Source organism: Myotis daubentonii, chromosome 2 (assembly GCF_963259705.1).
Source record: "Myotis daubentonii chromosome 2, mMyoDau2.1, whole genome shotgun sequence".
Lineage (NCBI taxonomy): Eukaryota > Metazoa > Chordata > Mammalia > Chiroptera > Vespertilionidae > Myotis > Myotis daubentonii.
Window position 1 is genome coordinate 127342450 of NC_081841.1, and position 27573 is coordinate 127370022.

At 38.4% G+C, this 27573-nt stretch overlaps 1 protein-coding gene and 1 pseudogene across 2 annotated transcripts in view; both read right to left on the minus strand.

The window, feature by feature from the left end:
* The window catches only part of LHFPL6 (LHFPL tetraspan subfamily member 6), a 258381-nt gene that overhangs the window by 130026 nt on the left and 100782 nt on the right, over positions 1-27573 (minus strand). The window contains exon 3 of one of the 2 annotated variants that reach the window (XM_059684502.1): positions 15090-15138. The exons of the other annotated variant lie outside the window; for it this stretch is intronic. Within the exon in view, the coding sequence (XP_059540485.1) occupies positions 15090-15138 (49 nt within the window). The remainder of the gene's footprint in view (positions 1-15089; positions 15139-27573) is intronic. 2 annotated transcript variants of the gene reach the window in all.
* LOC132226319 (rab-3A-interacting protein-like) lies at positions 24963-26917 on the minus strand (annotated as a pseudogene).

Here is a 27573-nt window from a genome sequence, read left to right on the forward strand (position 1 = left end):
AAACTATGCAGGCCAGAAGGGAGTGGCAAGAAATATTTAAAGTGATGAATAGCAAGGACCTACAACCAAGATTACTCTACCCAGCAAAGGTATCATTTAGAATTGAAGGTCAGATAAAGAGCTTCACAGACAAGAAAAAGCTAAAGGAGTTCATCACCACCAAACCAGTATTATATGAAATGTTGAAGGATATTCTTTAAGAAAAGAAAGAAGAAGAAAAAGGTAACGATAAAAAATTATGAACAACAAAGTGACAACAAACACATATCTATCAACAAATGAATCTAAAAATCAAACACATAAAAAATTTGATGAACAAAATAAACTGGTGAATAGAATAGAATCAGGGGCATGGAAATGGAACAGACTGACAATACTCAGAGGGAAGAGGATGTAGGGGGATGTGTGGGAAGAGATTAGACAAAGATCTTATATGCATGTATGCATTACCTATGGACATAGACAATAGGGTGGCAAGGGTCTGGGGTGGGGTGGGAACTGGGTGGAGGGGAGCTATGGGGGAAAAAAAGAGGGACATCTGTAATAATCTCAACAATAAAGATAAAAAAAGAAAAGAAAAACAAAGGAAAAATAAACAAATGGGACTACATTGAAACAAAAAGCTTCTGCACAGCAAAAGAAATAAGTATCAAATTGAAAAGGGAACCCACTGTATGGGAGAACATATTTTCCAATGATACATTTGATAAGGGGTTAATATCCAAAATATATGAAGTACTCATACAACTCAAGAAAAGGAAGACAAACAACCCAGTCAAAAAATGGGCAGAAGACCTACTAGGTGTTCCAGTTAATAATGCAGATTGTTTTTAATAGATGGAGTTACACATATGTTGATATATATGTGATTTGATATGTATGCTATTTTGTTGTATTGACAACAAGCTTCAAAACTTCATATGTCAAATTTGCTGAAGGTGTTAACATCATAGATACTTTTACACTTAAAAATGTTGAATTTCATGCCAAAAAAAGAGCATTTGCAGAAAGTTTTAATTCATTACTTTATTTTGAATAAAAGTGCTGCTGAAAGTTATCGTATACTTCGGGAAGCTTATGGTGAACATGCTCCATTTCAAGATACTTGTGAACGCTGGTTTAAATGCTTTAAAAGTGATGATTTTGATGTGAAAGACAAAGAATGTCCAGGTCAACTGAAAGAGTTTGAAGACCAACAATTACAAGCATTATTGGATGAAGATGCGTGTCAAACTCAAAAACAACTTGCAGAAAGATTAAACGTTGCTCAGCAAACAATTCCCAATCATTTACAAGCAATGGGAAAGATATTAAAGGAAGGAAAATGGGTGACACATCAACTGAATGAAAGACAAATGGAAAACCGAAAAGTTATCAGTAAAATGTTGCTTCAATGGCATGAAAGAAAGTCTTTTTTGCATTGAATTGTGACTGGTAATGAAAAGTGGATTTATTTATAGAATCCCAAATGCATAAAATCATGGGTTGATCCAGGTTGACCATCAACATTGACTGCAAGGCCAAATCTCTTGGGAAAGAAGAAAATGCTCTGCATTTGGTGGGATCAGGAAGGTGTGGTGTATTATGAGCTTCTAAAACCAGGTGAAACTGTTAATACTGATCGCTACCAACAACAAATAATCAATTTGAACCATGCTTTGATCGTGAAATGACCAGAATGTTCCAGAAGACATGGAAAAGTAATTTTGCTTCATGATGATGCACCATCTCACACTTCAAAACCAGTTAAAGACTCCTTAAAAGATCTTGCCTGGGAAGAATTAACCCACCCGCTGTATTCACCAGACCTTGCTCCTTCAGATTACCACTTGTTCCGATTGATGGCACAAGCACTTTCTGAGCAGCACTTCAAAACATACGAAGGTAGAGGAGGGTGAGGGTAAGGGGGAGAGATCAACCAAAGGACTTGTATGCATGCATATAAGCCTAACCAATGGACATAGACACCAGGGGGGTGAGAACATGAATGGGGGTCTGAGGGGGGGGGGAATGGGGTGATAAGAACCCATATGTAATACCTTAATCAATAAAGAAAAAAAAGTAAAAAAAAAAAACAAAAAAACCACACATACAAAGAAGTGGAAATTTGGGTCTCTGAATGGTTTGCCTCAAAAAAACAAGAAAAGTTCTATTGGGACGGTATCCACAAATTACCTGAAAGTTGGGGAAATGTGTAGCTAGTGATGGACATTACTTTGAATAAAGCATTTTGAATGTTTCTCTTGAAATTATCGTGTTTTCTTTGATTACAAAATCTGCTATTATTAACCAGTACACCTAGTAAAAAGACCCTTCTCCAAGGAGGACAAATGGCCAAGAGACATATGAAAAAATGCTCACATCACAAATTATTAGAAAGAAACAAAAACAATGAGGTACCACCTCACACCTGCCAGAATGGCTACCATCAATAAAATCAACAAACCACAAGTGCTGGCAATGATGTGGAGAAAGGGAAGCCCTAGTGCACTATTGGTGGGAATACAGACTGGTGCAATCACTATGGAAAACAGTGTGGAGTTTCCTAAAAAAATTAAAAATAGAACTGCCATTTGACCTAGTGATCCCACTTCTGGGAATATATCCTAAGAAGCCTGAAACACCAATCAGAATATATGCATCCTCTGTGTTCATAGCAGCATTACTTACAAAAGCTAACACAGACAATAGTGGGCTGAAGGCCTGGGGAAAGGATGGTAGGGGGAGGAGGGGAGTCAATGGGGGAAAAAAGGGGGGGACATCTGTAATACTTTCAACAATAAAGATAAATTTAAAATAAAACAAAGAGGGGAACAAATTTAGGTATTGTAGTTAAATAAATTTAATTGGCTTTGACCTTCAATAGCATTTATGTTTGTATCACCAATTTGGCACTTAGCTGGCTTGTGCCATTATTGTTGTTAGTAATAATAACAGTTTGTACGTTTTTGCTATGTTCCAAGCTATGTAAGGCACCTCACAATATTTCTAGTCCTCACGACAGCCCTCCAAGCTACTATCATTCCTATTTTACTGATAGGAAAACAGGCCCAGGAGCCTGTAACCTGCTCAAGGCCACAAAGTTCGTTGGGTCAGTGGCAGCATAACTGTTGAATGCAAGACTTCCAGACTCTCCCCATACAGCTTTCTCAGTGTCAAGTGCAGCTGTTCACAGGTCCTGTTCTCTCTCTTAATGAAACTAAGTATCAGCGGAGGGAAGTGGAGGAATCTTGAACGAGACAAGGACCTGGAAGTGCCATCACTCACTGTCTTCTGTGCCGTGCTCAATAAGTACTGCTGATTGAGTCTCCAGTCTCCATTTCGGTAGAGGACTTTTGTTTGTTTTAGTGTTGTTTCTACAGAAAGGCCAGCTGCAGCAATGAAATTACTGTGTAGAAATAGTAGTGCTTTTGCTACCAACAGAAGTTGGTATAGTATAGACTGTTAGCTAATATTTTTTAAAAGGCGGCCCTGTACTATCACTTATAAATGGGTAGCATACATACAAATCCATTCCATTTGCCTAGTGGGAGCAGTTGCTGGGGGGGGGAAATGTATGACCTGCAGTGGTCACTGAGTATTCCTGCCAATGTGATTACTGCAGTCAGGGTGGCTCGCTCCACCCTAAAGAGATTTGTCAAGAAGAGAAGCATTGCAATCTGTTACTACAAGTGGAAGTGCAATCTCGCCAGCTTGAAAAGCAGGGATCACTTTGCTCCCCTATTATAGAATAGAAAGAAATGCTAACATGTCAGAGTGTCTAACTTCAAAGGAGAAAACATTTTAGCTCCCCACTGGATTACTCTGCCTCAATGACTCAGAACAAGTTGGTAGCCATAGAAAATATTAAAATTGTGTCTTTGCTAATGAAAGATTACTAAAAGTTGGTTGACTATTCTTGATGATCCAATCAAAGGCACTTAATCAGCACATGACAGAGACTCTTGTACAAAATCTTTGGAGGCAGCCACAGCTTACATAGGGTCAACATTCAATTCAATGAACTGCATATTTGCCCTTTTTAGCCAAAGAAGGATATGTAGTTAACTCACCGATAAATAAAATGCCAGCTGTTTGTTAGAAACTAAGCATATAACCCAAGAAGCTTTAATATCAAACAGACAAAAAGGGCCACCCTGAAAAAGCTTTCTTTCAAAAATTGTTAAAAATGATAAATGGACCATCAATCAGTTTGGAAAATATTATATGCCTCTACAACATTATTCAAGAAATGAACAGAATATGGAATAGAGATGTCTCAATTATCAAAACATTATAGTGTCTTTTTGGCTTAATTTTTAGTAGACAAAGGATTTTCACCCTGAAGCTCTCCAGTCCTGATCTAGCTGCACTATTGATTTCCTGGGCAAAGCACTTAAACTTCTTGCATTTTAGTGTGCTCAACTGTGAAATAAGAAAGATAATGACAACAATAATAAGGCTCAACACCTACATACCTCATTGACGTGTTTTATGAATTAATCGTATTGGACTTTGAAAGTACTTGTATGCTTTAAAAGCATTCAACAACAGTTAGCAGATTTCCACATTAATTAATATATATGGTCCATAGAATTGCATCAAAGGCTTTGCACAGTAAAGTGCATGCAGGTTACTTTATGGGCAAGACTTTACGTAACATAAAAAGAAAAAAACATTCTTTAACTGCTTTTGCTATTTACCCCAGTTTAGTGAGAATTATAAACCTATCCAAGTGAAAGATCAGCCTTTGACAATTTTAATGAGATTCTGAGAACAGGTAATGGATAACTGATGAAGTGATTCTCCCTTTTATCCCAGCAGCTTGTTATTTTTCCCATTCTCACCCTTAACACTATCACGATGACCTCTTCTCTCCCTATCATATTAAGTCCTTCTTTTCCATCAAAGATGAAACGTCTAAGGCAGATTCAGGTTAGATAAACTCTGATTCTATTACATAGCCACATGAAGAAAGTCTTCTCTATCAAATAAAGCCATAATCATGTCATGTTAGATCATTAATAGACTGTTAATTGCAATTAGTTTTATCCTGACACATGACCCCCATAAGACTGTCAGTGTCTAGGATCAGTCCCTAGATTCCCACTTCCTGAAGAGTAACATGAGCTCTCAATAATAGAGCTCTCCGATCCAAGACCATGCAATGAATGGTTCTGATTATTTTAAAAAGTCTTTAGATATTTATCATGGTGCAATTTTTCAAAAATAAATTGCCACCAATGCACCCTACTTAGACTCAACACCTGTGATTTTGTAGATATTGCTTCAGATTCAATGTCCTTCATTATGAATTTGGAAGATGTGCACAGAACTTCCTTAATGGAAACCTGTTCAGTTGATGTGGCTCCTATGCCTTCCTTGATCTGTTGGCTTCACTTTTCCTTTTGCCACAACTCTCATGCATGATCTGACCCAAATCATTTAAAGACTCCTGTCTCTCCTCTCTTATGAAAACATGTCTGCCAACAAAATGTTCAAAGCTGATACGTTCTTTGCTGCAGAGGGTTTTGTGGTTGATGTTCATATCATAACTAGTGTGCAGAAGTCATTGAACAATAACATTAGGACCTAACGATTGGAAGATCTAGGAAACTACTGCACAACCCTTGAGTTGTTGCTTTGCAAAGCTAATAGTTTCTTCAATTTCATAAGCTAAAGAATCTCTTTGATGGAGCAATGACTTGAAGTCAGGGGGTCTGGATTTTGGTCCCAGTGCTGCCCGAAAGCAGGAGCAGTGGGACCTTGGGCAAGATACTTCAGTTCCCTAAGCTGATGTTTCTTCAAAAGGTTTGAACGTGATAATCTCTCAGCTCTCTATTGACCTTAAAATATATGTATAATAATATGATTCCATGATTTCATATGAATGTTTATTTAAAAGCTATATAAAGGAATGAAGAAATCTGCTATGATTTGTTTATTTATTTATTTTTTGAGTGACTGACTGATTTTATATACAACCTTTGGAGAGCTGAAATAAATTATAAACTTCTATTTAGAGAGCCACAAAAATGAAAACAAAAACAAAACAGTCCACATTAACAGGAAAAGTAGAAAACATGAAATTAAAAGTAAGCACCAGTTCAAATAAAATCCAAACTGCTGTTTCTGTCCCAGAAGTTGGAAAGCTAGAGACAAAAAAAATAAAGAAATAATAGATAACAAAAAAAGAAAGATATAATAATGGAATACAGAGGATCCTGTGGGGGATTTGGCCTCTCCTTCTATCCTTTTCCTTTTTATTCACTGATCCCAAAGGACACAAGAATTGTTTAGGCATATTTTTTTATGCCCTGAATAAATAGGACAGAGTTGCAATACAAGTACAAATGAAGAGGAGACTGAGTTCATTTACCTGGTCTTAAAAGCTGTTGTTACCACTTGCAGGACTATTACTAGTCCCAGCTGTCTTTCAGTGCTACCCATAAGGAAGGTACTGTACCAAAATAAATGTTTCTCTGACTGAGACTAAGGGCATTCCTTTTCCAATTAATTAGTTCAGAATTTTCTATTTTTATTAACACTAATCACGTGGGCCGGAAACAGGAAAGTCATTTATCATGAGACTATGAACTGTCATGCCTCTACACTTCATATATCATCCTTAGGTATTAAGTTAGAACATGAAATGACTGCACCCCATTTTTCCATCTCACATTCATATTTGTTAGTAAAAGAAAGCAATGGAAAGCAGTTGACCTCAATTGACTTTCAGACTTAAAAGAAAAATAGGCCTTTAGAAACAGATATTGTAGATCAAACAGAGAAAAGTATATTTTCCAAGTACTTTCACTGTGTTGCCTCAAGACCTTGCAACATATTTTATTAACATAAAAATATATCTCGAGTTAATGGATCTCTTCAGAATTTAGGGTGTAAGGCTCCCAGAACCTCTTTACGAAGCTGTATTCTCAGCTTAAAAGCTCTTACACTCTGACCTGTGATTTTATTTAACAGGATTTAGTGAATCTAGTCAATCATCTATGATATTTCTCTTATAATTTTATTTTTTTATAATAATACCTTTTATTTATATTGCATTTTATACTTCTCAAAGCATTTGTTGAGTGATCAAAACATTTCACTTATGGGCATAAAGAGAAATTATGCTCATTTTAGAAGTTAGGAGTAAAGAGAGAAGAGTTGTGGTACTACAAGAAGCAAGGACGTATCTCCTTTCAACAACCATATTGGGACTTGTTTATATGGTCACTCTATGACCCAAATATTATAAACTGCTTACTACCTTTCAAAACTGCTGGGCATCAAATTAATATTTATAATGTGTCAACTAAGTGCCAGGCAGGAAGCTTGGGCTGGAGATATGAGAAGCTTGTAAATGTAATTGAGGATTTATTTTGGTAACTCACCAGGTTATACTGTTATATAGCCAATGTTAAGACCAGTAGTGCTGTGGAAAGAGTTCAGGCTTCAGGAACCCAACTGACCTGGAATTAAAATACTGGATCAATTGCTTACCAGCTAAGTGATCTTAGGAGTTATTTTACTTTTCTGAGCTTCAGTTTTTTCAACTGGAGCCAATGAAGAAAACCTCTCAGGGCAAAAGTATAGGTAAAATAAGATAATGGCTATAAAGTGGTTGGTACATGATACATATTTAATGAATAATAACTCTATGGAAAAGGGAGAATAGAGGGAAAGAGATAAAGATGGAGAGCTCAGCCAACTTAATTCCTTGATACCTTGATAAGACTAGCATGAAATGTGATATAACAGACCCTAAACAAGGCTCTTTCAGAACCCACCACTTCAAAACACATGTGTGCAGTGGCATTTACACCTCCCAAATTCAGAGAAGAGCCAACTGTCTGTATGACAAAGAAAAACACCCCTCCTGCACAGAACAGACTGGGTTACTCACCAGTAGAGAACATAGCAAAGAGTGTGCATCTTCATGAGTCTAGACTGAGTACAATCACCGCAGGACGGCAGGCAATCTGTTAGTGAAAACGCTAATTGTACTCCATTTTAGAAAACAGTTGCCCTGCTGGCTACCACAGAGATCCAGATGTCACTCATTCCACAGGCATTTTCAATGACAGGACAGCGTGAAATAGGGTTATTACTTTCCAGGAATCCCTGAGTGTAGCGCAGTCCACAGAAGCAAAGGCCATAGCATTGCCAGCATTTCTGGTGTGCAGGCTGCAGGTGGCCACAGAAAACCTCTGTACTAACTTAAATCCTAACATTCCCCAATCTAAAATTCAAAGGCCTATCTCAAGTCTAGCTGCTGGCTTTAAATTGCAGAGCCAGAAAAATTGAACAACTAACCTTCAGAAGGAAGTATGAATTTAGTGATAGATCGTTTCACTCATCATCTTGACAAGTAAACTACTTTCCAAATCTACTAATGGGCTTTAAGCCAAACTCCCACTTACTGAGGTATCCTCAAAAGGCAGACTGGGTCATGATTCAGGATTTATGGTAATGTGGAGCAAAAGTGAGGTAGGAAATTGGTGATCACTAAACCACAAGGGCTGCAGTTACTGGCACTGACTGCGACTATGAAGAGGAAAAGGTCAAGGTGAGAGAGGTCTGAAAGAACTGATTTTATTCTTGATACATGGGCTCTACTAACTTCACCATGACTGAGGAAGAGAAATTAAGAGAGAACACTCCTATTTACAGGAACTGTACCAAATTCCCTGTAAAGAATTTCATGTCATCCCTAGAGATGTTCTCATGCTACAGTTGCATGAGGAACAAACCTCTTAGAAGAGCAAAGGGTACATTTTCAGAACTCTTGGTTCAAATTTACTAGCATAAGTTACTTCTCTTGTGCAATTAGATGTCTTTTTACTTATTACTGTCATGGGAAAATTCATTTGGAACTAATAAATTTTTAATATTTTTATAGGAGTCAATCAGTGATCAGACTTTCTGCTTTGATTTCATATTTAATCTTCTGATATAATGACAACAATTCAAAAAATGGAGGAGAAGCACACAGCTGTTTAACTTAGGGCTTATTTTTTCCACTCTCCTTATAGTGTTGAGAGTGCCAGAGATGATAGTAATAACATCTGATTTGACTTGAGTGGCAATCTTTTCAATTTAATAATTCTGATGTCATCTTCTCTGTCATGCTGTCAAGTTTAATTCCCACTCATACCATGATTAATACTCTAGTGAAAACACTGCCTGATTTTAGTGCTCATATACACTTGCAAAGCTTTGCTCTTCTCAGCTACAGTGGAAGCTTCTTCAGTGAACCAGGATAAATCAACCCCACCTAGAGTTTTCTCAATTACTGGTATAAACCATTGAACATTCCCATTTTACTCTGAAACTTTATTAACCTATGGTGCATTTAACATTTTAGTATCACTTTATTTTCCAAATGTTTTTAGAGATTCTTCTCAAACCATTCAGTGACTTTCCCAAGATCAGAGTTATCTATTGTCCAATTAAGAATGAGCTGAAAACTTTGTTTCTCAGTCAACCGCTTCATTAAGATAAAGACCATTTACAAGCACCTGCCCTGTGGGCTCAACCTAGCTAATAGGGGTTAATCATGTTCCAAAGTTTTGCACATTTCCATCTAGACAGGGGGTATCAAGATATTTTTAATTTTCGAAAGCCACTTTTCCTCCTGAGATTTATTTATTTCAAAGGATAAAATGAAGGAGAGAAAATCAGTAGAGAATGAAATTCTGAGAAATTAGAGAGTGAGGCTATGGTTAGTAAATCCAAAACAGAGCCTGGCTCTCAATGCTTATAGCTAGCTACAATGAGAGGGATATACAAGCCCTAAAACATCTCGTTTAACAAAGGAAACAGAAAAGGCACAGAAGCCCTGACAACTCTGTGCTAAGAATTCAAGGATGAAGGACACAGGGAGCGAATGTCTGAAGTTTACATCTCAGGCTGTAGGATGGACAGTGCCTCTTGGATCTCTCACTAGCAACTCCAAAACCTCCCATGGTGAAATGTGAGGCTCGCAGTATCTCCAAACTTCTTAACTTTACCATGACTATTAAGTGCACGAACCAATATCTTTCCTATACTCCAAGCATGACAATGAGGTATGTTTCTTTGAAAAATCAGGGTAATTATTTCTTTACAATGGTGGTTAAAGTTTGTCCTCACTGGTTTTGCAGAAATGACTCCAAGTCAGGCCTTCATCAGTCTGTACCTGGATCTGGGCAACAGCCTCTTTGCTTATCTTCTTTTCTCTATTCTTCCTTACTTCAATATTTTTGAATATTCAATATTTTTGAACCCAGGACTTAGGCACCCCTTTCCAATACCTACACTTCCAGGTATTGGAAAGTACAGTGAGTGGAACCACCCCACTCCCACTTTCAGCCCAGGATGTTCAGGTGTCAATGGCTCTATTCACCCCCTTCCAAGAGAGACATGGATCTGGTCTAGCATATCTAAACCCGAAGTTCAATTCTAAGACATCCCCTGGGTTTCTGAGAATCTTATGTAGGCCTGAAGCTCATGGTCACCAGATTTTTGTCACAAGAAGGGTAATTCCCTGAGAAAGGAGCTCTGGTAGAGAGATGGCAAGAAGGGGAGGATCCACAGCAGGCCCAAAGACTTGGACTTCAGTGATATGAGCCAATAAATTCTCTTTTTTAGTTCCTTGAAGCTGAAATGATCCTCGCTGATACAAATCACACACACTTCTGACATGACATTCTTACTTGAAAGCTTGTCTAATGTGCTGTTTTGCTCAGGATTTTCACATTGTTTCCTCAAAATCCAAACTGGTCCATTCTTTCTTTCCAAATTCTCCTCTTTACAATTTGGTCCCTTTATCTATAGACTAGAGGCCCAGTGCACGAATTCGTGCACCAGTGGGGTCCTTCTGCCCAGCCTGCACCTTCTCACAATCCAGGACTGCTGGCTCCTAACCACTCACCTGCCTGCCAGCCTGATCACCCCTAATCCCTCTGCCTGCCTGTCTCATCGCCCCTAACCACTCACCTGAATGCCTCATCGCCCCTAACCTCTCTGCCTGCCTGATCACCCCTAACTGCCTCTGCCTTGGTCCCCGCCACCATAGCTTTATCCGGAAGGACGTCTGGAATGATGTCCGGAAGGTCATTCGGCTATTCGGTCTAATTAGCATATTATACCTTTATTATTATAGATGTGCCAGCTTCCCTCTCCCTTGACCCCCAGTCCTGACACAGTGCTGTCCTCAAAATCCCTTTTCATCTCCTTTTGCAAAAAAAAAAAGTCTTTTGCATCTTTAAATGCTGTTTTTAAAACTCATCCAAATTCTTCATTCTACTTCTCATAAGCACTTTTTCATTTCCTATATTCCATTAGTATGCACCTGTCAAGGCTCAGGGCAGGCTGTCCCCAAATATCCCATAATGGCATATTGATTACTTTGCATTAAAATTACTTGATAAGCAGCCAGTGCAAGAAGGACACATTGGCCCTCCCTTGTCTCCTTAAATGCAGAAAATAAATCTCCCCTGTGAAAGATGCCCTCCTTGCTCCAAGGGGGTTAGAGTAAGAGAATCCAAGGCCAAAAAGCCTATATAAACAAGCCTTATCACTCTTTACTAATTTATTAACACAAGCCCTATGTCTGTTTAGATTCTTTAATAATGTGCAGCCAAACATAAGCTTCTTTGTCCAGTCCATTAATCACAAACTTATTGTTTCATTTTCTAAAAAGTATAAAACACTGACTGGTTCATCATTTCTCCCTGAACATCTTTTATGTCTTCCATGCACATGAATTAAGTTGGTTTTCTCTGGTTAATCTGGTCTTGTGTCAATTTTACTACTAGTCCACCCATAAGAACTCAAGAGGAGTGGGGGTTTGGGGGAACTTCCTCCTCCCTGACACACCTGATGATGGGTTAATGTGACTTCCTCAACTAATTACTTAGTTTCCTTAATCAAATTATAAATGTCTTAAGAAAAGAACCATGAATTGTATAATAATTGTTCTCAAAACTTTAAAAATTTATGATTCTCTTTTTGATAACTAAAAAATTTTATACCTATTTTAATATTACCTGAAATTTCAAAACAAATTAAACATGGTTACCAAAACCAAGCTCAACATTTGGTAAAATACTCAATATGCATTTTTAAACTCAAGTTGGCCAATAAATTTGGATTGTGTCCTCAAGACCAGTATTTCCCAACTCAGGTGAACACCAGAATCACCTGAAAAGCTTAGGAAGACTCAAGATTCCTGGGTCTTACTTCCAGAGCTTGTTTTTCAGTAGGTCTAGGGCAGATTGTAAGAATGTGTACTTCCCAAGTGATGGTGATACTCTGGTTTGAGGACCAGTTTAAAACCATTGCCCTGTAAGCATGTCCTTCTTCTCTCTACCCTATTTTCCATAAGAGCATGATCACTGAGGTCTAGATCCAGCACTCCATCTCTGCCTCTCTATGACCATGAGAAGTTATAATATGAGGCAATAGAGCACAAGGCTCTAAGTCGAACTCTGTGGTCACACAGAATAGGTTACTATTCTAGATCTTCCATGGTGCTGGATGGCCTTGATTTGGCAAATTCCTTACTCTCCCTAAGCTTCCATTCCCTAATATACAGCATGACACAATAATAAACTTACATCACAGATAAGGATTAAAAGTGAATTGCTTCTCACAATGTTCAGCACATAATAAGTGCTCAGTAAATTCTGTTATTACTGGTGTTATTGCTGTTAGCAACAGGAAGTTAACAGTCTTCTGATTTGCAGTCCAGGATTCTTTCAACTCAGCCACAATATCTCATATATGAAGATACCTTTCATTATAGTACTGACCTCTAATATTATCCTTTCCAATGTCTCATTCTATTACTCTGTTATATTACAATGTTTAAAACTGCCTTACTTTGGACAACCCATATTTTTTTTTCATTATATCAGAAAATGATTTTTTTCCTTCAGCCTAATTCAATTAAAACTCAAATTTTGGAAAGTTTGTGCATTAAAACAAATTGGACACTTGGTTAAAATAGCCTCATTTCCTCTCCCCCTGACAATTATGAATGATTTTCCTACAAAATATATTGAGGCCTCCCATAGGCTCTATCTAGGAAATTTTCAACCCTATTACCACCATGAAGGATGATTAATTGGGCATTTCACAAAAATACAAAAGCAAGAGGAAAACATGGTTAATTGTTTCCTGCTCTCTTTCATTTACCTACATGAAGAGTGCAAGCTGGATGGGACCTTACTCTTACTGTGGTCATGGAGTTTCTGAAGAGGCATCAACCATGTGCTCAAAAGCCTAAGTGAACCAGGGCAGAGAAGCATGATGCTAAGGAAAACAGGAACCAAGAACTAATTAACAATTAACATTTTTTTCATGCTTCACTATAATTAGTCAGATCAAAGGGGACCTGGGTTTACAGCTTTCACCAGGCCCATACGACTTTCTGAGAAGTTAACAAACAGCCTTGCATCAGGACTAATTGTTCACAGACAGAATTTGTTTTCTTGTAAATCATTCCCTTGTGAATTCTTTACCAGTTATTTCCCGTTTAAAGTGCTGCACTTGAGAAAATTTGCAGAGGAGTATTTGCTGCATGTTGTAGATTGCTCATGAACACCTCAAAACAACCCTGGAAGGTAGGCATTGTGGCTCCAGGTGACATGACTTTAACCATGCCTCATTGCTAAGAAGGAACAGGAAGTGAACTCAGATCTTTTAAAAAGTCAATGATTTGCAAACACTTCTGATTACAAAAGAATCACCTGAGCTGCTTATTAAAAATATCATGTCCTGCTGAGTTTGACCAGGCTCTACTTGGACCTGGGCATCTTACCTGCTGTTCCCTCCAGGATGAACTGCTTCTCAGGGGGTGGCCCAAGGAATCCTGCCTAAACTGAGCCCCTTTTGGCCTCAGGAGAGTTGGGGCATGTGAACCACCTGCACCCCAAAGGCCAGGAGCTGACCCATGGTGGACGCCGAGGGGCAACTGCTCTGGGAGGCATGTGTACTAAGGGTTCCCTTCATCCTCCTGCACAGGCATGGACTGACCTGGTACCACCGCTACCTCTTCGGCCCAAGACGTAGGTATTTGTAAGCATGGGTGGGTGGAGGGAGGCAAGGACCCCGGAGTGACTACAAGTAGTTCTTTGGTCACTGGGGAGGAGAAAGGCACGTGAAACCTAAACCTAGGGCTCAAGTACCTGATTCCAGCTGATGTAAGAGCGAGGAGAAAGAGGTACAAAGAGCTATGGGTCACAGTTCCCAGCAGGAGGAAAATGAGCAGTGTGAGCCCAGAAGGGAAAGTCACCACAGAAGAAGAATGAAGATGAAAATACAATGACAGATAAATCTGAGTGGGAGGCAGAAAAAAAATGCTGAATCTATACATGAGAGACATCTAACTGGGTCTGACGCATCTGTCTCCCTGGAAGAATTATTTCCGTTGTTTTCATCACAGCTGGGAAGCTGTGGAGCATCTCACTGGGAGATACTCCTCCTGTTCAGGAAGTATCAATGATGACATGAATTCTTTAGCACTTCAAAGCATAATTTTAGCCAGGCTGTAAGTCAAAGTGTGCATCTCCATGAGGCCATGTTGCTGTGTCCTGACAATACATTTAGAAGAGGTCTAGTAGCAAGGACTCCACAGCCACAAGGACTATTTCTGCAGTTAAATTCTCCTACCACCAATCCTGAACTCACCCATCCTGCAACTAATTTGACAGGATTTCTTCCACTTTTTGACCATCAGATGAAGAATATAACAAGCCAAGATCTTCTATATGACTGTGATATAAATATATTTTATGAGATAAAGCTAATGTCTTTGGCTACACAAGAACGTTTTACTCCAATGCAAGTCTCTTGCTTTTTTGAAGAACTGGATTCTGATTCTGGGCTTTTCTTAAATCCAAGCCACAGTGGCACCTCTGTCACCAAGTCTAATTCCTCTATGTGTGAAGAAGATGCTATCGGTTCTAAAAAGTGACCTCGAATCCCTTTCCCATAATGCCTTAGAAGGGGCTGTAGGAAGCTACTACTCAGAGCCCAATAAGCTTTGTCCCATGGATTATAGGAGTGATTCTGGTTTTCCTGGGGACCTTGTATTTCAATACATATTCCATAACCATACTTACCACTTACAGCCAGGTGCGCTAGAATCCACTTCTGAATCGTTTTCATGGCCTGAGAAGTCACAGATAAAAAGGAGTAGGTAGATACATCAATGACATAGACAGAAACTTAAGCTATGATGAATGCTGTGCTAAAACTCTGCACATGCCTTTTTCGGCAGCTAAAACTGTCTGGATGCCTACTGATTCTTTCAACAGCATGCTAAGGAGGCACTACCTGACAGATTTACAAGTGTCACTTATCCATGATACTAGATGAAAAGGAAAAAATAAAGTTGCTGCTCAGAACTGTCATAAGCACAATGGAACATAATTTTGATTCCAGAAGATGATCTATGTAACTTGCAAGCAAAGAAAGAAACCCTCAAGAGAGAGGGAGCCCAGTGTAATAAAACAGAAACTGCATAACATTTGCATAATATTTTTAGTAGGTTAAGAGGTGATGAAGGTAGGCCAGTCAAACCAATATACTCTTCAATGCAGCCATGACAAAAGTGTTTTGATTGTACCCAAGGAGCTGGTGACCTCAGGCCACAGCAAGGAAACGCAAAAGGAAGAGAAAAAGTGAGAGAAGAAATTGAAGATGGATTCCATTAATATGTATAAAGTAGTAATGTTCAGAAGATGATGTATGGATCACAAACTATAGAAACTGTTTCAATAGTTAGCTCAAGTGTTATATAAGCATCTTTAAGTACTGCTTCTTGAATCACTCAGGTAAGGCTACATTTTGAAGCTTATATGGACAGAAGTTCAGGACTTCAAGATCAGACTTGTGGGAAATCCTGGGAAAGCCACAAAGTTTTGTGAAGTCCTTCTGCATTATATGCACAATTCATAAACATGCACAAAGAATAGGCCAACATAAAAACTTGATATGACTATCCAGTCACTTTGGTAACCATTTTTTTTTTTAGTAAGATGGTCACTTCCAAGAGAGCAAACACTGGATGTAATTATTTTTTAAAGTATTTCAGTTTTTATGACTTGAAATGCAGCTGGTCTTAACATATGTCTACTGATGTGTCTGTCCCAAGCACCTAGAATATTCTCATTTAGTTTATTCAGTCTGAAGTATACAGTGAGCTTTTTCAAAAGCTATTTTATTTTAATCTTTATGAATACTTAAATTCATAAAGTATTTCTCTGTGGGAATAAATTTTATATTTGAATTTATAAAAATTAACTTTTCCCTGATATACAGAAATTCTAAGTAAACTTATCTTGGATAGTTTTTCTCCAAAATACCCATATGCAGGAATAAATAAGTATCTATCTAGCAAATAGGACAGCATCTTAGACTCAAGCCAAACTGAAGTCAATATAGTATGTTAAACTGATCAGGGAAATCCCCATTTGGATTTAGCAGCATACCATGTGAAAAAAACAATAACTATAAGTGGCCAAGCTCTAAGCCAAGGTATCAAAAACAAAACAAAAAAATGAAGCTTTAAAATATTAGAGTGCATTGGCTTTATTGGCTGAGAATAAAGACCTCCATGGTCACAGGAGGTTTTAGAGAAAGAACAGAGCAACCTATGCACAGGGAAATAGAACTCCCTGCCAAGTAAAGCCAGCGTATAGGGATGGCCTCACACTTGTAACATTGATGTCTAATAAAAAAAACTCACAGAGCTTAATGTGAAAACATTACAAGCCATAAAAGAACACAAACCAACAGTAGGGAAAGGGTTAGTAGATGAGCATAGACTCTATAACGAAACAACTGGAAATACTGAAACCACATGAAACAAGGCAGTAAGAGGCAAGTGTATTTGAAAATGAACTAAAAAAATTAATCTTAGAAATAATGGTATTGAAATGAAAAGGAGTTATTAACATGAATATTGTTAGTCTAATGTTTAATTTTAAAATAAGAATCAAGGCTGTCAGATGTTATTTCTACCATAAGACTCATTTGCTTAACAATGAAATCCCAAGTTGGGTTGCAGAAATGCAGTGTTTTATGAGTGGATTTTATAATAAACTTTTTCTTCATTAAAAAAATACACATTTTACTCTAGTAGGTCTGTATGAGGCTGGGAAACAGAATCTTTAAAAAGCTTCATGTAATTCTTATTTGCATTGTTTGGTAAGCCAATTGCAAAATTTAAGAGACCATCCCAGGGTAATAATCTCATTTCTGTCACAACTCATATATATGTCAGTCCTCCGCCCAGAACCCTGAATGATTCCCATTTTCACTCAGCATAACAGCAAGAATCCTTAAAATGGCCTACAAATGCTATATGAGCTGGCCACTCTTGCTTCTTAGACACCAACTCCCTCACTCATCCTTCTCCAGACACAGGCCCTTTGCCAGCCCACAGACGTGCCAGGAATTTCTGTCTTTGTGACTTGGCACTTGCTTGTTCCTTCTGCCTAGCACAATTTTCTTCTCCTAAATATCCACATGGCCAACTCCCTCGCCTCCTATATGTCTGCTTAGCAGCAGCTCAATAAAGTCTTCCCTGATCATCCTGTTTAAAACTACAACCTTATCCCACTCCTATAATTCCTAATACCCTTTACTACCCTTCTAACATGCCATTTAATTTACTTATCATGCTTATTATTTATTAGCCTTCTTCTCCTGTGACAGAGTAAGCACCATGAGGTTGGGGGGTCTTTGTTTGTTTGTCTACTGATGTGTCTGTCCCAAGCACCTAGACAGTACCAGGTATGTCAATAAATACATGTTGAATTAATTAATTAATTAATGAAATTGGAACAAAACTTCATCCAACAATACTTAACTTTACTATGTCAATATTCTTTATTAGGTCAATCCAATTCTATGCTATTCTATTAAAGTGTTGGCAGCAACTCACTACTCGATTAATGAAAAGCACTGACACAATTAAAACTCTGCTGCTTGTTTGACAATAACGTGGTGGATGCCCATTTATGTCATCAGACCAATTTCTCACAATGTGCCATCTGATGAGTCAAATACAAAAAGCTTCCTCCAAGGGTTAACAACTGTAATACTCCATGTACAAATGAGGAAGATGATAAAATTAGAAGTTTGGGCATATAATTCCTTTGCCAACATGCTTATTTAACTTTGAGGTTACACAGCAAAGTTGTAATAAACACGTGAGTATACTAAATAATGCATCAGTGAGTCATCAAAAGAAATACTAACATTTTTCAAGTTAAGCAAAGAATAATGTTTTAAATAATGTTATAGTTTAATCAACATGTTTTGTGATTTCCTTTCAAAACTGTTCAAATGAAAGTACTGGTTGATTTTATATGAATAAATTCAGATGAACAACTTTAATAGACCTAATATTATAACCAATTATTTGTAGTTCTATCTTATGGGATCTTAAATGTCCTTTAAACTTGGTTTGACTTCATGTTTCAGAATGTAGACTGTAAGCATTTGCCTACTATGTTAGTTTGCTAGGGCTACCATAACAAAGTACCACAGACTGGGTGACTTGAACAACATAAATTTATTTTCTCACAGTTCTGGAGGCTAGAAGTCCAAGATCAAGGTGTTGGCAGGTTTGGTTTCTTCAGAAGCCTCTCTCCTTGGCTTACAGATGGCTTTCTTCTCCCTTGGTCTTTACATGGTCTTCCCTCTGTTTATGTCTGTCTCCTAATTCCTTATAAGAACACCAGTCATATTGGATTAGGGCCCAGTCTCATATCCTCATTTTAACTTGATTATCTCTTTAAAGAGCCTATCTCCAGGTCATATTCTGAGGTACTAGGGGTTAGGGGTTCAACATATGTATTTGAGGGAACATAATTCATCCCAAAACATCATATTCCTAATTCTAATACTTAAAACATACTCAGCAATAACTACATTATTTTACATCTTTATCTGCTGTCATATATGTAACCAAAAGCTAAAAGAAAAATACACAGTTTCATATTCAATGTGCATCACCTCCCTAAAATAAACAGAAATGAACTGGCTAAAATATAAATGAATTAATTAAAATTAAATTTTAACTATAACTAAGATTTCCACTTTTTCTCATCAACTAGGGAGAATAAAAGAACTTATATTTTCCTCAAAGCTCAGGCTTTCTTCCTAGATATTTCAATTAAGATTTACATAGGCATGTCCTTTTTTTAAGTCTACACAGACATGCCTCTTTTTTTTCCCCCTAAACATTTTTTTCTGGGCACTGGTGTAAATTAAAAAGAGAGAGGAACATCGTCCACCTGAAGGAGGATCAGTCAACCAATCTAGGAGGAAACATGAGGTTAAATTAATGGTTTGTGGTCAATCACATAAAGATGTTATCAACAGCAAACATGCTAGTGCCCAGCTAGTGTTTCTCAGTGGTTGAGTATCGACCTTGAACCAGGAGGTCACAGTCCCAATCAGGGCACTGGGTTGTGGGCTTCATCCCCAGTGGGGCGTGCAGGAGGCAGTCAATCAATGTTTCTCTGTCATCATTGATGTTCCTCTCTCCCTCTCCCTCTCCCTCTCCCTCTCCCTCTCCCTCTCCCTCTCCCTCTCCCTCTCCCTTTCTCTCTAAAATAAATTAAAAAAAAAAACATGCTAGTAATCACTGCTATTTCCACATTATATAGAGTGGAATCTGAGTGGAATATAACTGTCAATAGCCAGACTTGTGTCAAGTCAAACATTTCCTGAAGGCCTACTATGTATATATAGATAAGGAACTGTGTAAGACCCTTAGGGAAATTGAGAGAGAAACTACTTAAAGAAGTGAGGAATTTTTTTTACTTGGTGAATGAAAGAATTAGTATAAATATAAGAGCTGTCCACAAAACTTGAAGGCTCTCAGGCAGAGGAAGGACTTGGATTTATTCTCTGGCTCCAGAATACAGAATTTAATTAATTGGTTCAAATCATGAAAGGTTGATTTTGGCTAAAAGACCAACTAACAGAATTATTCAGTAACATTGGGATAGTGAGTTCCCTCTCACTGAATATATTCTTTTTTCCCCCCTTTTCCAGAGAGGAACGGGGAGGAGAGAGAGATCGGAGAGGAGAGAGATCCATGTGAGAAAATCATTGATTGGCTGCCTCCTGCACGCCCCACACTGGGGATCAAGCCCGAAACCCAGGCATATGCCCTGACCAGAATGGAATTGTGACCTCCTGGTTCACAGGTCGACGCTCAACCACTGAGCAATGCTGGCTGGGCTCACTGAATATAGTCTAACAGAGGTTTGCAGATGCTGTGGAAGGATTAATGTGTCAGGTAGAGAATAAACAACTTCCTTAGTTCCTTCCAAATCTGAAGAAGGAGCTCTTCCCACTAGGTTTGCTGTTGGTAGAAATTGGGCTCTTCCATGGGATTGTGAGAAATGCATGTCAAGGACCTAGCCACAGGAGATTGTGGTATGGTAAGGTGATTTAACTATGATGCAAAATCGAAGGAGTGCCCCTCCTGGGTTCCCAATGCCCCATCTTTGTCCACCTGCTATGAAAAAAGTCCAACCTTATCTTCATCAAGGCCAAGACAAAGACCAGTGTCCACAGTTGCTTTTTCATATTAAAGCTTAGCCCTAAACAGTTTGGCTCAGTGGATAGAGTGTCGGCCTGCAGACTAAAAGGTCCTGGGTTCGATTCCGGTCAGGGGCATGTACCTTGGTTGTGGGCATGTCAACAGTAGGAGGTGTGCAAGAGGCAGCTGATAGATGTTTCTCTCTCATCGATGCTTCTAACTCTCTATCCCTCTCCCTTCCTCTCTGTAAAATATCAATAATATATATATATATTTTTAAAAAGCTTGGTCCTTTGCAGCCCTCGAGATCTGTCCCAATAAGCAGTCAACTTGCCAGGCTTTCTCAGGCTTCTGATGGGTCCACCCCTAGTCAATGATCCCTCTCCTAGGTTAGACTGACAGGCCTCTATGGTCAAGCACCTCCTCCTGCACCATTTTGACTACTAGTTCCCCTGTGTTTACCTCTCCCTAGTCCGTCTTTCCCCTCCAATCCTGTGTGGGAGGGTAGGCTGCTCCCTACAAGGGGGAAGGAGGGTTGTGAAGCTGCAGCTTCCTGGTGAAACAAACAGCCTCATGTTCCTCACTTTTACCAAACTCAACAATGTCTGATTCTCTTTACTTCCTTCTTATTAACAAGTTCATTCTCTCTACAGGTTTCCAATGATAGAGTGCATTGTCTAAGTAATATTTTGTTTACAATATACACAAAATATTATTATCTATTCAGTGATGCATTGCCTTCTACCACAAAAGAATTATCCAAAATTTCTTCAGACCTTACCAGGCATTGTAAAGGATCTGTGACACATCCCTCTCTCTGTCCTTTACCACGAAACTCAGATCAAGCCTACAATCAAAACTAGCCACCTGGTCATGCAGGTGACCTTGTAAGAACCATCTCTTACAAACAAAATAACACCAAGTATATCACTGCAGGAAATGGAATGAAAATAATAGCTTCATTCTGCACCATTATCTTCCACACTATCTTTGTTACAACTTTCTAGGGAACCTTGTGATAGTTTCCAATATTCAGCACTGGCTTCGTGGGCTTATTTCTATTTTGTGACCAACAGTGCAGTTAATAATTGTGATTTGAAAAACAAGAGGCTACTATAAAATATATCTGAAAGGAGACCTGTTGTTACTTCTGCTAATACCTTTGCTAAGTTTTTAACAAGGGGTGAGAATCCTAATGGTCAGTGGGATTCTTTGCTCACTGTGAGCAAATGTGAACAAAGCCCTCAGGGTTACGAGAACAGCAGTGGGAGTGTGGAATGGAAGACAGTGAATGTCTGACAAAGTTAAGTTCCATTTGATTTCACACTCTGCCAAGCAGTGGAAACCAAAATCACCTCGTTTTCAACCCAGACAGGCTAGGATGATGATCCACACTAAGAAACATTTTTTCACTCTTGTCATTTATTTTATTTTATTTTATGCCTGACACTCCCTAAATTAATAAGGGCGACCATCTTTCAGCAACTTAATCAGCAAAACTCCATCATTCTGTCAGCTGCTTAAGAAGGAAGTGTAAGGCAGAAAGCTGGGGTGGGGGCGAGTTGGATGGCAGAGAGGGAAGGAGGTGGGTTAGGGGTAGAGAGGGAGGAAGGGAGAGAAAGGTATGAGAAAATAATGTGAGATCTCACATGTAATCTGAAGCTGAGGCAGCCATGTAATTACAAAGCTGCCTTTTCTTTCACTTGACAGCTTAAGAAAAGGAGGTGAAGAGAATCTTTAAAATGAAACATGACATTCCCTTATTAAATTTAGTCTCATTTAGATTTTAAATGGCTTAGTGCTTGCATCTACTTCCACACTTGGTGCTATCAAAGGAGTAGATGTTTAGTAGAAAGAGAAACTGCATTTTTAAAAACAGTACCAGTATATGCATGTTTCTAAACAATTTCTTTATAAACATTTTTATCCCAGGAAACTACTAGTCTGCTACTAGTCTGCTTTCTTTCATTATAGATTGGTTTGAATTTGAATTCATTCCTTTTTTTTATTGCTGAATATATTCCAGTGTATGGATATAGCACAATTTTTTTATATATATATTCACTTGTTGATGAACATTCAGATTGTTTCCAGTTTGGGGCTAATACAAATACAGCAGCTATGGTCATATAGAAATCTTTGTAAGAATATATGTACTCAGTTCTCTTTGGTAAATACCTAGGAGTGGAATGGTTGGATAATCGGGTATGTGTATGTTTAACATTTTTAAGAAGCTGCCAAGCTGTTTTCCAAAGTGGTTCTATCATTTCACATTGCCACAGCAGTGTGTGAAAGTTCCAGTTCATCCACAGCCTCACTAATACTGAGCATGGTAAGTCTTTTTTAACTTGATCATTCTGACAGGTGTTAAATGATATTTCATTGTGGCTTTAATTTACATTTTCTTAATGACAAATGAGGTTTAAAATCTTTTCATATGGCTATTGGCCATCTTATATCTGCTTTGTTCAATATTTTTAATTGCATTGTTTGTTTTCTTGTTGTTGAGTTTTAAATGTTTTTAGATATTTTGGATACGAGTCTTTTACTGGATATGAGATTTGCAAAAATTTTCTCCCAGTGTTTTTCAAGGAACATACATTCTTGTTTTTGACAAAGTTAGATTTAGTCATTTTTTTTCATTATGGACCACGCTTTTGATATTGTATCTAAGAAATCTTAGCCTAACACAAGGTAAAAAATATTTCTTCCTATGTTTTCTCCTAGAGGTTTTATAGTTTGGGTTTACATTTTGTAATATGTTTGCAGTTAATTATGAACATGGTGTAAATTATGAACTGTATATTTTTATTTGTTTATTTTACTATTCTATATTTAAATTGTAATTTAAAAACTTTTTGACTATTTTTTAATGGAGAGCTTGTATTTTTAATTAATTTATTTTAAAAAAATATATTTTTATTAATTTGAGAGAGGAAAGGAGAGGGAAAGAGAGATAGAAACATCAACGATAAGAGAGAATCACTGATTGGCTGCCTTGTGCATGCCTCCCATTGTGTATCAAGTCCACAACTCAGGCATGTGCCTGACCTGGAATTGAACCATGACCTCCTGGTTCATAGGTTGACACAGAACCTCTGAGACACACCAGCCTGGCTTTGACTACTTTAAAGCATCCCTCTATTCCAATATTATCAATGGGTATGTTTTTTAGGAATGCCATGATCAATTAATAAGAGATTTTTTCTAAAAAAAAATACATTTTATTGATTTTTTACAGAGAGGAAGGGAGAGAGATAGTTAGAAACATCGATGAGAGAGAAACATCAATCAGCTGCCTCCTGCACATCTACTGGGGATGTGCCCGCAACCCTGGTACATGCCCTTGACCGGAATCGAACCTGGGACCTCTCAGTCCGCAGGCCGACGCTCTATCCACTGAGCCAAACCGGTTTCAGCAATAAGAGATTTTTTGTTGTTAATACTCACCTGAGGATAATTTTCCCATTGATTTTTAGAGAGAGGGGAAAGGTGGGAGGGAAGGAGAGAGAGAGAAAGAGAGAGAGAGAAAGAAACATTGATGTCAGAGAGGCACATCAATCGGTTGTCTCCCAGACACATCTGGACCAGGGCAGGATATCAAGCCTACAACCCAGGTATGTGCCCTTGACCAGGTCAAACCCTTGACCCTTTGGTAGAGGGCCAACGCTCTAAACATTGAGAAACACCAGCCAAGGCAAGAGATTTTAAAATAAAGATGGTAAATAGCACAAACCAAACAATATTGAAGTAACTAACAAGTTATAAGAAATAGATAGACTCTGTGAGAGGAATTCACTATGCTCAAAGAGAAAGAATCCTCGTGGAAGGCTGAAGCCCCACTCAGTTGCCCATTTGCTGGTGGTTACTGATTTCTCAGCAGACAATAACAGTGAAGGTAGCACAGCAAATGTGTGTTGTTCTGGAGTTCTATACTGTCAAGGCACCTTACCAGAGACTGAAAAACAAAGATAGCATCACTCATTAAAGGCAGAGTTAAAAGTCTATCAAATTATACATTTTGAGCCCTCTTGGTTAAGTAACATTCCTCAACTTTTCTTTACCTTTAACTTTTTTTCTCTGAATTATAAAACATGATACTGTTTTCCAGAAGGGCTACTTTTACCCTGGGGCAAACTGGGGTGGAGATGTCTGAATCCAGTGGAATAGCAAGCCTTTGTCTCTTTCTCGGAGGAAATCACTAGAAACTAAAAATCCAGAATCATTTGTTTCTCAGGTTGCTCTAGGGTTTTACTTTTAAGATTCAGAGGTGGGAATGGTAGGTGCCTAGAAAGTTGTATTTTTTTAATCTAATGTTTATTTATTATCTTTTTTTGCAACTATAAATTGCAATCACTAGTAATTACACACCTGTAATTTTTGTGTGTGTGTGCAACTGAAGAATAAGCAAACACAGCATAGATCAGTTTTTTAAAAATCACAGTATTTCTTGGTGTTATTTGCAGAAGAGGGAAAATGTCTTGGCCCACACCTTGGAAATAAATATCAAGTAACCATAAAAATATTCAGCTATTTTCCAGGTATCAGGGAGGTTCATGCATGGTCCCAGGCAAAGGATCAGAGTTCCTTTTTCAGATATCCCAGCTTTGCCAGTGACATCTCTTTTCTCAACTGTGCAACTTCCCAAAACATGTGATCAACAACCTGCTGTTTCACAAGTCCCTGCTGGATATATCAAATGTATGTAAAAAAGTTGCATACAGAAGTGATCCTGTATTTACAAAACGGAGAAACATGATAATAGTTGCTGAGTCTCCTAATTTAATTCTGTGTTTACAGGACTTACTCTGCCAGTGAGAGGACTGTTTTTGAAGCCTTCACAAATCCAACAGGTTGTAATCCCACTGCTTTAATACTTAGACTCTAAGCCTTAGAGTATTGTTTCCACAGCCTCCAAAACCACTGAAGCCAATTCTCTTTTTGATAATGTTAAACATGGAAAAGGTATCTTTCTGATAGATTTTGTCTAAGAAAGGACAGGTTCTGTCTATTGTGGGCTCATCCTGCCAAGATCTGAATTCGTTATACAGAGATAATTAGTCTCTTTGCATTCTTTCACAATTGGCTGTGTCAACATTAGAAATATTCAAACCTGTGAATAATTTTTGTGTTTGAGCCAAACTGTTGACAATTTCCAGGAAGCAAAAATCTTAAAGGATTGAGATAATGCTCCGGAGAATGGCAGTTTTGCACCTTATTTTATACATTACAATTGAAAGAGATATATGTGGTTTAAATGAAATCCATTGGTGATAGATTAGGGAGGTGGCAGAAAGCAAAGGGGGGAAATCTCTGGGATTGGATAAAAAGTAAAATGATAGGCACATACTTCTTTTACTGGTATATAGGTGGGTGCAGGAACGTTAACAGTCAATAATTAACTCCATATGAGAAGATTTGTGGTCTCCGCAGAGCTGTGCTTTGAGGGGTCTGATAAAAGATACGTTATCACTATCATAGATGCAAAAAGACAACAGACAGTTGACCTTTGTCAAGGAAGATGCCAGCCTAGGAAATGACTTCCCACCATAAACTGGGTAGCTAAAAAGTTTTAATTTCAGACCATCCTTTGTGGTTACTTTAGGTCTATGAGTTTACAAGGCAGCCACACAGGCCTTTCCTGAACTTGTCAGGTTAGAATGTGGTCCCTTTTCATCCACAGCTATATTACCTTGAGGTCCTGAGGACTGCCACTCATAGCACTGCCTATATTTTTATTTCTTGTATGCCCCTTTTTAAAAGGGTGTCTTTTCATCTGGCAAAGGCTCTTGGTAGGTGATGATGGAGAACTGGACAATATAAGAACTGGACAAAGCAGCTACTCAGCATGAAGTACTTCAATTTTCCCTTGTGCTTCTTTTAGCTGTTGTTCTGCTTTTGCCTGCTTGACAGTTGCTTTTCTCACCATCTTATGAGCTTCCTTAAATAGAGTAGCTGTGAGTTTCTCCAATTCCTGTTTAAATTGACCTCATACTTTAGAAGGCCTCTCACACTCTTCATCTTTTAACTTCAGTTCCCTCTGAGATTTTGCAAGTTTTTCTTTTAATCTTTCATAGCCCTTTTCTCTGACTTCCAAATAGATGGGCTTCATAAATGGGACAGACTATTGGTACTCAACCAGAAAATATTATCATTGCCATCACAAGCTTCTGTTATAGAAGAACCCAGCAAAAACTCCCTGTATGCGATACGCTTGTCCTTTCTGGTAGTTAATTTAGTTAACCTAGCTCAGTGGTTGGCAAACCGCGGCTCGCGAGCCACATGCGGCTCTTTGGCCCCTTGAGTGTGGCTTTTCCACAAAATACCACGTGCGGGCGTGCACGAACAGTGCGATTGAAACTTCGTGGCCCATGCACAGAAGTCAGTTTTCGGCCTGGGCGAGTCTATTTTGAAGAAGTGGCGTTAGAAGAAGTGAAGGTACGTTCGCTGAGGTTGACCCCTCAGATTGAGGACTTTTTTAGCAAAGACCAGCTTAGGAGTACCCTAATTAAGTTAATAACAATGTACCTACCTATATAGTTTAAGTTTAAAAAATTTGGCTCTTAAAAGAAATTTCAATCGTTGTACTGTTGATATTTGGCTCTGTTGACTAATGAGTTTGCCGACCACTGACCTAGCTGATACTCCAAAGTATCAGAGCAAAGTGCTGGATCTGTAACATGGATGCTGAAGTAGTCTGCTCTTGAGCTCTCAATTCATACATGCCAAGAAGGTCTGGAGAAGTAGGTGAAGCATGGTTTACTTCATGGAAGCCTTCCAAGGGGCCACTAGCCACAGCAAAAGTCTCATTGTAAGATGCCCTGATCAACCCACAGAGGCCGCTGCCTGCGCTCAGAGAGGCTCCCAGAGCCACCGGAACTGCAGGGAGGACAGCTGGTGCACCGCTGGGGTAGGGCTCATTCTGGGATATTGTATTTTTTACATAGGTCTGAAATCACTGGATCTGTAACTTAAATTCTTCACCAAACCCTATGTTAATCAGCATGCATCTTTCCAGGAAAAAAGAAGGAAAAAGACAG